The 12,363-nt window shown below is 46.2% G+C and overlaps 1 protein-coding gene across 2 annotated transcripts in view; it reads right to left on the bottom strand.

Annotated features, from left to right (window-relative positions):
• Window positions 1-234: 234 nt before the first annotated feature.
• The window catches only part of dnal4 (dynein axonemal light chain 4), a 33,770-nt gene continuing 21,641 nt past the window's right edge, over window positions 235-12,363 (bottom strand). Inside the window, exons 1-4 of one of the 2 annotated variants that reach the window (XM_033013362.1) lie at window positions 12,186-12,206; window positions 10,188-10,274; window positions 2,199-2,282; window positions 235-480 (exon numbers count right to left, since the gene is read on the bottom strand). In XM_033013362.1, coding sequence (XP_032869253.1) covers window positions 316-480; window positions 2,199-2,282; window positions 10,188-10,256 — 318 coding nt within the window. In that variant the 5' untranslated portion in view covers window positions 10,257-10,274; window positions 12,186-12,206 and the 3' untranslated portion in view covers window positions 235-315. Of the gene's footprint in view, window positions 481-2,198; window positions 2,283-10,187; window positions 10,275-12,185; window positions 12,207-12,363 lie in introns of those variants that run through there. The other variant, XM_033013363.1, reaches the window with a different exon arrangement.

Genomic DNA, 12,363 nt, shown 5'->3' with positions numbered 1-12,363 from the left:
TTTAAAAATCCTAGGAAATTAAAAAAAAAGTGTTTTGGTCCTTGTTCCTGCAGCTGTTGTATGAGCTAAGGAGTCCTTTCAGTCTCTGACCTGCGAGTGGCCCATTTGCAGCATTTTCCACTTTGCGTGGGATTGACGTCCTTTTACGCAGCTGAATTCGGGGCGGGGGGGAGGAGAGGGGGGGGGGGAGGAAGGGGGAATGGGGAGGAGGAAGGGGAAGGAGGAGTGGGGAGGAGGAAGGGGAAGGGGGAGTGGGGGGGGGGGGAGGAAGGGGGGAGGGGTTCAGTGCTGCTAGCTCCACATACAGTTCCTATGTTATGTGCACTTCCACACACAGACGGCCATGTTGCCGCCGAAATACATGTACAGAATGTTCTTCATCTCATGGGTGACTTCAAACCCAAACCCTTCGCCAACCACCACGTGCCAGGAAGCTCCAAACCTCTTGTCCATCGTTTCTTTGATCATTTTGGCTGCCGTCTGTGAAGGAGAAGAAATAAAGGGTTTATTTTCCCCCTCTCCCAAAATGATAGGAAAATGGATGATGGATAGAGAGTAGCTAACACCAACTGAAGAGCATAGATTAGCACGGCACAGTGGCGCAGCTTGTAGAGATGCTGCCTCAAAGCGATAAATGACCTGGGTTTGATCCTGACCTTGGGTGCAGACTTTGCATTTAGTTTAGAGATACAGTACAGAGACAGGCTCTTTGTCCCACCGAGTCCACACCGACCAGCAATCCACGCACGCTAATACTATCCTACACACACTAGACGTATACTCCTGCAGTTCTTTGGGTGCAAAGGGAATTCGGAACAACCGGAGAAAACCCATGCGGTCACAGGGAGAACCTGCAGACTTCACAAAGACAGCACCCAACTTTTGACTTTAGGGATACAGAGCGGAAATAGGTCCTTCGGCCCACCGAGTCCGCTCCGACCAGCAGTCCCCGCACAGGAACACTATCCTACACACACACAAGCCAATTAACCTGCAAACCTGTACGTCTTTGGAGTGTGGGAGGAAACCGGAGCACCTAGGGAAAACCCACGCAGGTCACAATACCCCAAATGCAGAGAAACCAAAGTCCTATGGAAGTGGGACACAAAATGCTGGAGTAACTCAGCGGGTGAGGCAGCATCTAAAGAGAGAAGGAATGGGTGACGTTAAGGGTCGAGACTGATTTCGGGAGAGGGGGTGGGACAAAGATAGAAAGTAGGTGGAGACAGTAGGATTAGTAGGAGAACTGAGAAAGGGGAGGGGAAGGAGAGAATAAGCAAGGGCAATCTGAAATTAGAGAAGTCAACGTTCATACCGCTGGGGTATAAACTACCCAAGCAAAATATGAGGTGCTGTTCCTCCAATTTGCGCTGGGCCTCACTCTGAAAATGGAGGAGGCCCAGGACAGAAAGGTCAGATTGGATTGTAAGGTACAGTCCATTAAGTTTAGTTTAGTTTATTGTCACGTGTACTGAGGTACAGTGAAAAGCTTTTGTTGCGAGCTATCCAGTCAGAGGAAAGACAAGGTACACAAAATTGCTGGGGAAACTTAGCTGGTGCAGCAGCATCTATGGAGCGAAGGAAATAGGCGACGTTTCGGGCCGAAACCCTTCTTCAGAGGAAAGACAATACATGATTACAATTGAGTCATTCACAGTGTACAGATACATGACAAAGGGAATAATGGGGATAATGTTTAGTGCAAGATAAAGCTAGTAAAAGTCTGATAACAGCTAGGAAGAAACTGTCCCCGAATTTGGAGGTGTGCGTCTTCACACTTCTGTGCTTTTTGCCTGATGGGAGAGGGGAGGAGAGGGAGTGGCCAGGTGGAGATACGTCCTTGATTATGCTGTTGGCCTTGCCGAGGCAGCGTGAGCTGTTGATGGAGTTAATGGAAGGGAGGTCGGTTTGTGTGATGGTCTGGGCTGCGTCCACAATTCTCTGCAATTTATTGCGCTCTTGGATGGAGCCGTTCCCAAACCAAACTGTGGTGGTTTGGGTGCAGCTCCATCCAAGACTAGAGACAGTCCGAGGGTTTCCAAAGAGGTGGAAGGGGCAAAATTCCAAATTGATTCTATGAAGGACGGCACGACACCTTTGCAAAGTTCAGTGCTAGGAAGAGCACAACATGAACAGCAGACGACATCTTGATCCACCATCCCATACACAGAAATGCCACGACAAGAAGACAGATTCACCTCATTATTTCCAGTATATTTCTCACAAGCCGTGACACACAGTTCCATCGTCTCCACTTTCATTTCCTCTGGCATATCGCAGTGCTGAAAACAAAAGACAGTAATGAGGAGGAAGTTCTTTGGAGTCACAAATTTTATAGGATAAGGTTTCTCGGCTCCATTAAGTGATCAATTTAAGGGCACGAGTTAAAAAAAAACAACTCGTGGTAAGTACGTACAATGTACATCGGAGCTCGGGGACGTCTCGAAGTGGCTCGTAACGCTAACAGTAGGTACTCGGGAAGCGCGGTAAGCTCGTGAAACTCAGAGTTTTTTCAACAGTGTGAAAATTTCCAAGAGTAACCAGGAGTTTGATTTTTTTTTTTTTTTTAAACTCGGGAGAGCTCTTAGGTGAACTCGCACCGTGGGACTGGCCCTTAAAGATACGAGGAAGAAAACTGATCCACGGTTTAGATCCGATCAGCCATGTGCCCACTGAAGGCAGGCTCAAGAGCCATACAGGCTGCTCCTGCTTCTAACTTGTAGGAAGGAATTGCGGATGCTGCTTTAAACCGAAGATAGACACAAAAAGCTGGAGTAACTCGGCGGCTCAAACAGCATCTCTGAAGAAAAGGAACAGGTGACGTTTCGGGTCGCGAGATGCTGTCTGAGCCGCTGAGTTACGCCAGCTTTTTGTGTCTATCTCCTGCTTCTTATGCCCTTGTTCTTAGGAGAAGTTACGTGCAGCTTCCAATGGAGGGATGGAAGTCACAGCTCACTTCACAACTGTCACATTTCCTTTCAGTACCTGGGAGCAAGATGGTTTTTCGTTTTGTTTTGGTGGCCTCGATTGCTGGCTGAAGGAATAATCTACGAAATTCAGACACCGTGACCTATATAGCAAGTTGTCCAACCCCTTCATGCCCCACAAATGGGGTTTTTTCACACCAAATATCTCAAGTGTGGGATAGAATCATAGAATCATAGAAAGTAGGTGCGAGAGTAGACCACCAGGTCCGTCGAGCCCGCACCGCCATTCACTCATGGCTGAACACTAAACAGACACACTTACCCACAAACAGTAGACACAAGACACAGAACACAAGACACTACCCTCCCCTTTATACCGCTATCACCCCTCTCCACCCCAAGAACCGCGTGATCTCCTGGGGGAGGCAAAAAAACGGATAAAAACCCAGGTCCAATTCGGGAAAAAAATCCGGGAAATTCCTCTCCGACCCCAATCCAGGCGATCGACACTTGTCCAGGAGATCACTCAGGTCTTACTATACTAACCATACCTAGGTCCATATCCCTGCCCTCTCCCCGTAGCCCCTTATCCCCTTGGCAGCTAAAAAACCATCTATTTTTGACTTAAATATATTTAACGTTTCTGCTTCCACTGCTCCCTGGGGCAGTGAATTCCACAAACTAACCACCCTCTGGGTGAAGAAGTTCTTCCTCATCTCAGTTTTAAAAGAGCCCCCCCTCACTCTGCAACTATGTCCCCTAGTTCTAGCCTCCCCGATCATTGGGAACATCCTCGGTGCATCCACCCGATCAAGGCCCCTCACGATCTTATACGTTTCAATGAGATCGCCTCTCATTCTTCTAAACTCCAAAGAGTAGAGTCCCAGCTTACTTAACCTTTCCTCATATGTCAATCCCCTCATTGCAGGAATTAATCTTGTAAACCTTCGCTGCACTGCCTCCAGGGCTAGTACATCCTTTCTTAAGTATGGACCCCAGAACTGTACACAGTATTCCAAATGTGGTCTCACTAATACCGTGTACAGCTGCAGCAAGACCTCCGTGTTTTTATACTCAATCCCCCTAGCAATAAAGGCCAAAACTCCATTGGCCTTCCTGATTGCTTGCTGCACCTGCATACTGACTTTTAGTGATTCATGTACTAATACCCCTAGATCCCTTTGCGTTGCATTACAACGCAGCTCCTCCTCATTTAGAAAATAACTTGCCCTATCATTTTTTTCCCCAAAGTGAATGACTTCACATTTATTAGTATTAAATTTCATCTGCCAAGTTGTTGCCCACTCACCTAGCTTATCTATATCCTTTTGCAGACTCTTCCTATCCTCCTCATCCCCTACTTTCCCTCCCATTTTCGTATCGTCCGCAAATTTTGATATATTACACTTGGTTCCCTCCTCCAAATCATTTATATAAATTGTGAACAACTGGGGTCCCAGCACCGACCCTTGCGGAACCCCGCTAGTTACCGGTTGCCATCCCGAGTATGAACCATTTATCCCCACTCTCTGCTTCCTATTTGTTAGCCAATCCTCTACCCATGCTAATATATTACCCCCAATCCCATAATTTTTTATTTTTAGCAATAGTCTCTTATGTGGCACCTTGTCAAAAGCCTTTTGGAAGTCCAAGTATACCACATCCACCGGTTCCCCTTTATCCACCCGGGTTGTTACTTCCTCAAAGAATTCGAGCAGATTCGTTAAACACGATTTCCCCTTCACAAAACCATGCTGGTTCTGTCTGATGAAGTCATGTTTATCCAAGTGCCCCGTTAGTGTTTCTTTAATAATTGTCTCTAACATTTTACCCACCACCGATGTTAGACTAACCGGTCTATAGTTACCCGCCTTCTGTTTACTTCCTTTTTTAAATATAGGTGTTACATTGGCCATTTTCCAATCCACTGGGACCGTTCCTGCCTCCAGGGAGTTTTGGAAAATTATCACCAATGCATCCACAATCCCCACTGCTATCTCCCTCAAGACCCTTGGATGTAATCCATCAGGCCCAGGGGATTTATCCTCCTTCAGTCTCATTAATTTCCCTAATACCACCTCCTTGGTGATCTTAATAGTATTTAGCTCCTCCATTCCTACCGCCTCCTGTTTATCCAGCGTTGGAATATTTTTTGTGTCTTCTATGGTGAAGACTGATACAAAATACTCGTTTAATGCCTTTGCCATTTCCATGTTCCCCACCAACAACTCTCCAGTCTCACCCTCCAATGGACCAACGTTCACCTTAGCCACCCTTTTTCTTTTTATATAGCTATAAAAACTCTTACTATTAGTTTTTATGTTGTTCGCTAAATTCCTTTCATAGTCTATTTTCCCCGTCTTAATTAATCTCTTAGTTACTTTTTGCTGACCTTTAAATGCTTCCCAATCCTCTACCCTCCCACTATCTCTGGCCTACCTTATATGCCCTTGCCTTCAGCCGAATACTATCCTTTATAGTTTTACTGAGCCATGGCTGACTGTTCTTACCCTTACCCCTTTTTTTCTTCATAGGAATAAATTTTTCTTGAAGGTTATACAGTAGATCCTTAAACGTACACCACTGCTCATGTACCGTCTTATTCTTGAGTCTGCTATCCCAGTCAACTTTGATCAGCTCAGTCCTCATACCTTCATAATCCCCCTTATTTAGACTAAGCACCCTAGCCTGAGTTTCAACCTGCTCCCCTTCTATTTGAATATGGAATTCGACCATATTGTGGTCACTTGTTCCCAACGAGTCCCTAACTATGACATTTTTAATTAATCCTGCTTCATTACACAGGACCAGATCTAAGATTGCCTCCCCCCTTGTCGGTTCTGTGACATACTGTTCTAGGAACCCGTCTCTAATACATTCTATAAACTCTTCCTCTAGTCTACCCTGCCCAGTTTGGTTTGCCCAATTAATATGAAAATTGAAGTCCCCCATGATTACAGCAGTTCCCTTTTTACATGCGTCAACTATTTGCAGATTTATGTTCTGACTAACAGCGTCACAGCTATTTGGAGGTCTATAAATCACACCCACTAGTGTTTTTTTCCCCTTGTTATTCTCTATCTGTACCCAGGCTGTTTCACTATCCTGATCCTTCAACGCAATATCCTTCCTCTCCATTGCCGTTATTCCCTCCCTTATTAAAAGGGCCACCCCTCCTCCCTTTCTTTCCTGCCTATCTTTTCTAATTGTCGAGTACCCCTCTATATTTAACTCCCAGTCCTGATCCCCTTGCAGCCATGTCTCCGTAATGGCCACGATATCATAACTATATATACTTAATTGCACCGTTAATTCATTTATCTTATTTCGAATACTCCGCGCATTTAGATAAAGCACTTTCAGATGATTTTTACTACCCTTCCTTTCCGTTTTTGCCCCTTTTACATCTAGAGCTTTATCCTCACACATTCTGGATCCTCCTGTCACATTTTGATTTTCCGCTTCCCTAGCCTCCCTAGATGAGCCCTCCAATCTATCCTTCCAAAGCACTGCTGTAATATCTTCCCTGACTAGCAATGCAACACCACCACCTCTTGCCCCTCCAATTCTATCACACCTGAAGCAATGAAATCCTGGAATATTTAGTTTCCAATCACAGCCCTCCTGCAACCATGTTTCACCGATCGCCACAACATCATACTTCCAGGTGTCTATCCAGACTCTAAGCTCATCCACCTTTCTTACAATGCTCCTAGCATTAAAATATGCATATTTAAGAAACCCCCCGTCTCTTCTTCTCTGTTTATTTCCTTTTTTTTCTTTCTCCTCTTGTGTCCGAGTGCTTCCCTTTTCTGCTTCCTGCCTCCCATTCGGTCTACTAGCTTTCTCTATTTGAGTCCCTCGCCCCAACCATTCTAGTTTAAAGTCTCCCCAGTAGCCTTTGCAAATTTCCCCGCCAGGATGTTGGTCCCCCTCGGGTTCAAGTGCAACCCATCCTCTCTGTACAGGTCCCACCTTCCCCAAAAGAAGTCCCAATGATCCAGAAACTTGAATCCCTGCCCTCTGCACCAGTCTTTCAGCCACGCATTTATCCTCCACCTCGCTCTATTCTTACTCTCACTGTCGCGTGGTACAGGCAGTAATCCTGAGATTGTTACCTTTTTGGTCCTTTTCCTTAACTCTCCTCCCAACACCCTAAATCCTCCCTTCAAGACCTCTTCACTCTTTTTACCTATGTCATTTGTACCAATATGTACCACGACCTCAGGCTCCTCTCCCTCTGATTTCAGGATACCTTGGATGCGTTGAGACACGTCCGAGACCTTGGCACCAGGGAGGCAGACCACCATCCTGGTCTCCCGACTGCGTCCACAGAAACGCCTATCCGACCCCCTAACAATAGAGTCCCCAATTACTATTGCCCTCTTCTTTTTTTCCCTACCTTTCGGAGCAACAGGGCCGGTCTCTGTGCTGGAGGCCCGTCCGCTGTTGCTACTCCCGGGCAGGCTGTCATCCTCATCCGTACTCAAACAGGAGTACTTATTTGCAAGGTGTACCGACATTGGAGTACTCCCTCGTTCCTGCCTCTGCCCCTTGCCCTTCCTTAGCGTGACCCACATGTCTTCCTCCCGTGGTTTTGGAGTGATCATTTGCTTCTTATTTCCCCAGAGTTTTCTGGAGATTTCATGCCTTCGTGTTGGCACAGTGGTACAGCAGTTTTTCCACAAGAGAGAACTGTCATGCATAAATTGGCAAATATGAACACAGATACGTTCCGTTCCCGCCCCCACCTCTTTCTAGACAACAGACAATAGGCGCAGAAGTAGGCCATTCGGCCCTTCAAGCCAGCACCGCCATTCAATGTGATTCAGATTCAGATTCAGATTCAATTTTAATTGTCATTGTCAGTGTACAGTACAGAGACAACGAAATGCATCTCCCTGGAAGAGCGACATAGCAAATGATTTGAATAAATAATAATAAGTGATAATAAGTGTCCGGGGGGTGGGGGGGTGATTGGCAGTCACCGAGGTACGTTGTTGAGTAGAGTGACAGCTGCCGGGAAGAAGCTGTTCCTGGACCTGCTGGTTCGGCAACGGAGAGACCTGTAGCGCCTCCCGGATGGTAGGAGGGTAAACAGTCCATGGCTGGGGTGAGAGCAGTCCTTGGCGTGCTGAGCGCCCTCCGCAGACAACGCTTGCTTTGGACAGACTCAATGGAGGGGAGCGAGGAACCGGTGATGCGTTGGGCAATTTTCACCACCCTCTGCAATGCCTTCCGGTCGAAGACTGAGCAGTTGCCATACCATACTGTGATGCAGTTGGTAAGGATGCTCTCGATGGTGCAGCGGTAGAAGTTCACCAGGATCTGAGGAGACAGATGGACCTTCTTCAGTCTCCTCAGGAAGAAGAGACGCTGGTATGCCAATCGGTATCTTTTTACGGCTTTTCTTCCCCCTCTCACTCCAATCAGTCTCAAGGACCCTGACCCAAAACTTTGCCTGTTCCTTCCCTCCAGAGATGCTGCCTCATAGCGTCAGAGACCCCGGGTTCTCCCCTGACTGCGATTGCTGTCTGTACAGAGGTTGCACGTTCTCCCTGTGACCGAGTGGATTTTCTCTGGTTACTCTGGTTTCCTCCCACACTCCACAGACGTACAGGTTTGTAGGCCAATTGGCTTTGGTAAAATCAATTGTAAAATTGTACCTGATGTACCTAGTGTTAATAAAAGAGGTGATCACTGGTCGGCATGGACACGGTGGGCCGAAGGGCCTGTTTCCACACTATCTCTAAAGTCATTCTCTAATGTCTAACCAAGGGGCAATCATGCTCAGATTTTATTTCGGACCAATGACTAATAGCATTTAAGAAGCTATTACATAAGCAGATGGATATATACGGAATGGAGGTGTACGGATCACTGCTAGCAGGCGAGATTAGTTTAACTTGGCATCATAGTTGGCACAGACATTGTGGGCCGAAGGGCCTGTTCCTGTACTGTACTGATCTATGGTGGTGACAAGACCCTCAAAAGCAAAGATGATACGTAGATGGAACAAAAGCCCACCAGCATCGAAATATCCTTTACTGATGCAAATTTAAGAATAAAGGGCAAGCCATTTAGAACAGAGATGAGGAAACGCTTTTTCTCAGAGTCTGAAGAAGGGTTTCGGCCCGAAACGTTGCCTGTCTCCTTCGCTCCTGCACCCGCTGAGTTTCTCCAGCATTTTTGTGTACCTTTTCTCACAGAGAGTGTGAAATTCTCTGCCTCAGAGGGCGGTGGAGGCCGGTTCTCTGAATACCTTCAAGAGAGAGCTAGATAGGGCTCTTAAAGATAGCGGAGTCAGGGGATATGGAGAGAAGGCAGGAACGGGGTACTGATTGGGGCTGATCAGCCATGATCACAGTGAATGGCTGTGCTGGCTCGAAGGGCCGAATGGCCTACTCCTGCACCTATTGTCTATTGTCTACCCTTTGCGAGGGGCACACTGATGTGCAGCTGAACAAATAACCTCACTTGCCCCATTAAACATGACAGATTTCAGTTAAAACGATATCCAAATCAATAAAGCCATTAATTTACCCAAACATTATGGCATGAAAGTATTAACTGATGAATGAATTTTGCAACTGGTGCTGCTATACAGTTCTGAGCCAAGACCTCAAGAAGATTGAAGAGAGACGAGTTGACCTTCCGTATATAATAGAGCCCCATTTATTGCTGTACATGTTGCTTCAAGTAGATCAAGAACAACATTACATTTGCTCTTCTACCAACAGGGAATATTCAGGCACCAACAATGTGGTGAGACAACTACATACAGTCAGACAGAGGCATAGGTGACGCTTCAGATAATGGAGCTGGGCAGGCCTTTGCATCATGTTCAGAAGTGATAGCAGCAGAATTAGGCCATTCAGCCCATCAAGCCTACTCCGCCATTCAATCATGGCTAATCTATCTTTCCCTCTTAATCCCATTCTCCTGCCTTCTCCCCGTAACCTCCAACACCCGTACTAATCAAGAATCTATCAATGTCTGCCGTAAAAAATATCCATTGACTTGGCCTCCACAGATGTCTGTGGCAATGAATTCCATAGATTCACCATCCTCCGACTAAAGAAACTCCTCCTCACCTCCTTCCTAAAGGAACGTCCTTCAATTGCCGATGCTATGGCCTCTGGTCCTGGACTCTCCGACTAGTGGAGATAACCTCTCCACATCAACTCTACCCAGCCCTATTCATAGCAAGTTTCAGCTCCATTTGGGAAGGAGGTCAAAGCAGTTTGATGCTAAACTCACTCTGACGATGGGGAATGTCTGAAGACGCCTGGAATCTGCCTCATCCTTTCTCGGCTCAGGATCTGCCATTACGGACAAATGTTACCCCTGCCAGGAGAAGGGGGAAAAACGTTAATATTTCCATTTCAAAAAGACGATGGCATTAAAACACTGAACTATTGAGTCAGAGAATATGAAAATAAGGCCCTTAGGCCCAACTTGCCCACACCGACCAACATGTCCCATCTACACTAGCCCCAGCTGCCTGCATTTGGCCCATATCCCTCTAAACCTGTCCTTTCCATGTACCTGTCTACATGTTTCTTAAACGTTGCGATTGTACCTGCCTCAACTACCTGGGGCCACAGTCTTAGAATAAAGGGGAAGCCATTTGAGACTGAGGTGAGAAAAAACATTTTCACCCAGAGAGTTGTGAATTTGTGGAATTCCCTGCCACAGAGGGCAGTGGAGGCCAAGTCACTGGATGGATTTAAGAGCGAGTTAGATAGAGCTCTAGGGGCTAGTGGAATCAAGGGATATGGGGAGAAGGCAGGCACGGGTTATTGATTGGGGACGATCAGCCGTGATCACAATGAATGGCGGTGCTGGCTCAAAGGGCCGAATGGCCTCCTCCTCCACCTATTTTCTATGTTTCTAACAGCTCGTTCCATACACCCACCACCCTTTGTGTGAAAAGTGGCAATGAACGACTGCATTGTCATGATCAACCATTCTTCGCAGAAGGAGAGAATAGCTCAAATTGCTTTACTAACTGGAGAGCTATTATTCATGATAAAGTATAATCACCATATTGACTGCCTCTATCCAGGGATCTAAAGCCACATATGCTCCTCATGTTACAGGATGGGCTTCAGTGGCACCAGTCCAATGACCAAGTCAACCTTAATGCTGCCAAGCTCACCGTTAGGATCACAGGGCGTGCTCAAGAACGACTGAACAAGTGCAAATTCTAGGAAAGCAAATGCCATAAACTATTCATAACCAGCAGTAGAGTTGCTGCCTTACAGTGCCAGAGACCCAGGTTCAACCCTGACTACGGGTGCTGTCTCCGCGGAGTTTGTACGTCCTCCCCGTGACCGGCATGGTTTTTATCTCCGGGTGCCTGTTTCTGCATTGTATCTCTAAACTAAACTAAACAAAATCTGCCTATCATAATCATTCCTTGCCTACCATGTTTTTTCCTGCCCCTCCATTCTTTCTCCCAAACTCTGCAATCCGTCTAATGAATTATTTAAAAAAGAACTGCAGATGCTGAAAAATCGAAGGTAGACAAAAGTGCTGAAGAAACTCAGCGGGTGAGGCCGCATCTATGGAGCGAAGGAAATAGGCAACGTTTCGGGCCGAAACCCTTCTTCAGACTGAGAATGATGAGGGGGGGGAAATGAAGGCTGAGGGAGAGCTGAGAAGGGGAGGAAACAGCAAGGGCTGCCGGAAATTGGAGAAGTCAATGTTTATATATCTCCGGTTCTCCCGGTTTCTTCCCACACTCCAACGACATACGGGTTTGTCCATTATTTGGCTTGGTAACATTGTAAATAGTCCCTAGCGTGTGTAGGACAGTGTTAATGGTGCAGGGATCGCTGGTCGGTGTGGACTCGGTGGGCCAAAGGGCCATTTTCCGTGCTGCATCTCTAAACTAAACTAAATCAAGAGATCAGTGTGTCTTAAGCCCCCCGAGTCACTGACCTTCGACTGAAAGTAATCTTAGCAATGTTACCAAATCAAAAAAAAAAAAACAATACTTCAAAATTGGAATACATTCTGCATCTACTATTAATTTGGAACTTAAAATTAGCTCCACAAGAGGTGTCAAAATCTAAGGAGATAAAACAGTCAAGCTGATAAAAAGGGAACACTAATGCCATGCACTTACAATTTATTACGCTCATTATACGGGTAATAATTAAAACATTACTTCCACATAGCTCAGATCACACAAGATGATGCATTTACTTAATGAACTGCCAGAGTAAAAAGTGATGGTTTGTTTCCAATGACCTAGGATCAAATGTAGCATCTTCCAAACTCAATATCCACATCCATCCAGTAAGCTATGGACGGGGCTGGTATCTGCAGTCTACAATTCTCCCCAGCCCTGCCGCTGAAATAAAGGAACAATTTCATAGAAAGGAATAATTAAAATAGGGACAATTTAAACTATTTGCAGAAGCCAATT

Source organism: Amblyraja radiata, chromosome 38, assembly GCF_010909765.2.
Source record: "Amblyraja radiata isolate CabotCenter1 chromosome 38, sAmbRad1.1.pri, whole genome shotgun sequence".
NCBI classification, from domain to species: Eukaryota; Metazoa; Chordata; class Chondrichthyes; order Rajiformes; family Rajidae; genus Amblyraja; species Amblyraja radiata.
This window is presented reverse-complemented; position numbering and strand designations above follow the sequence as displayed.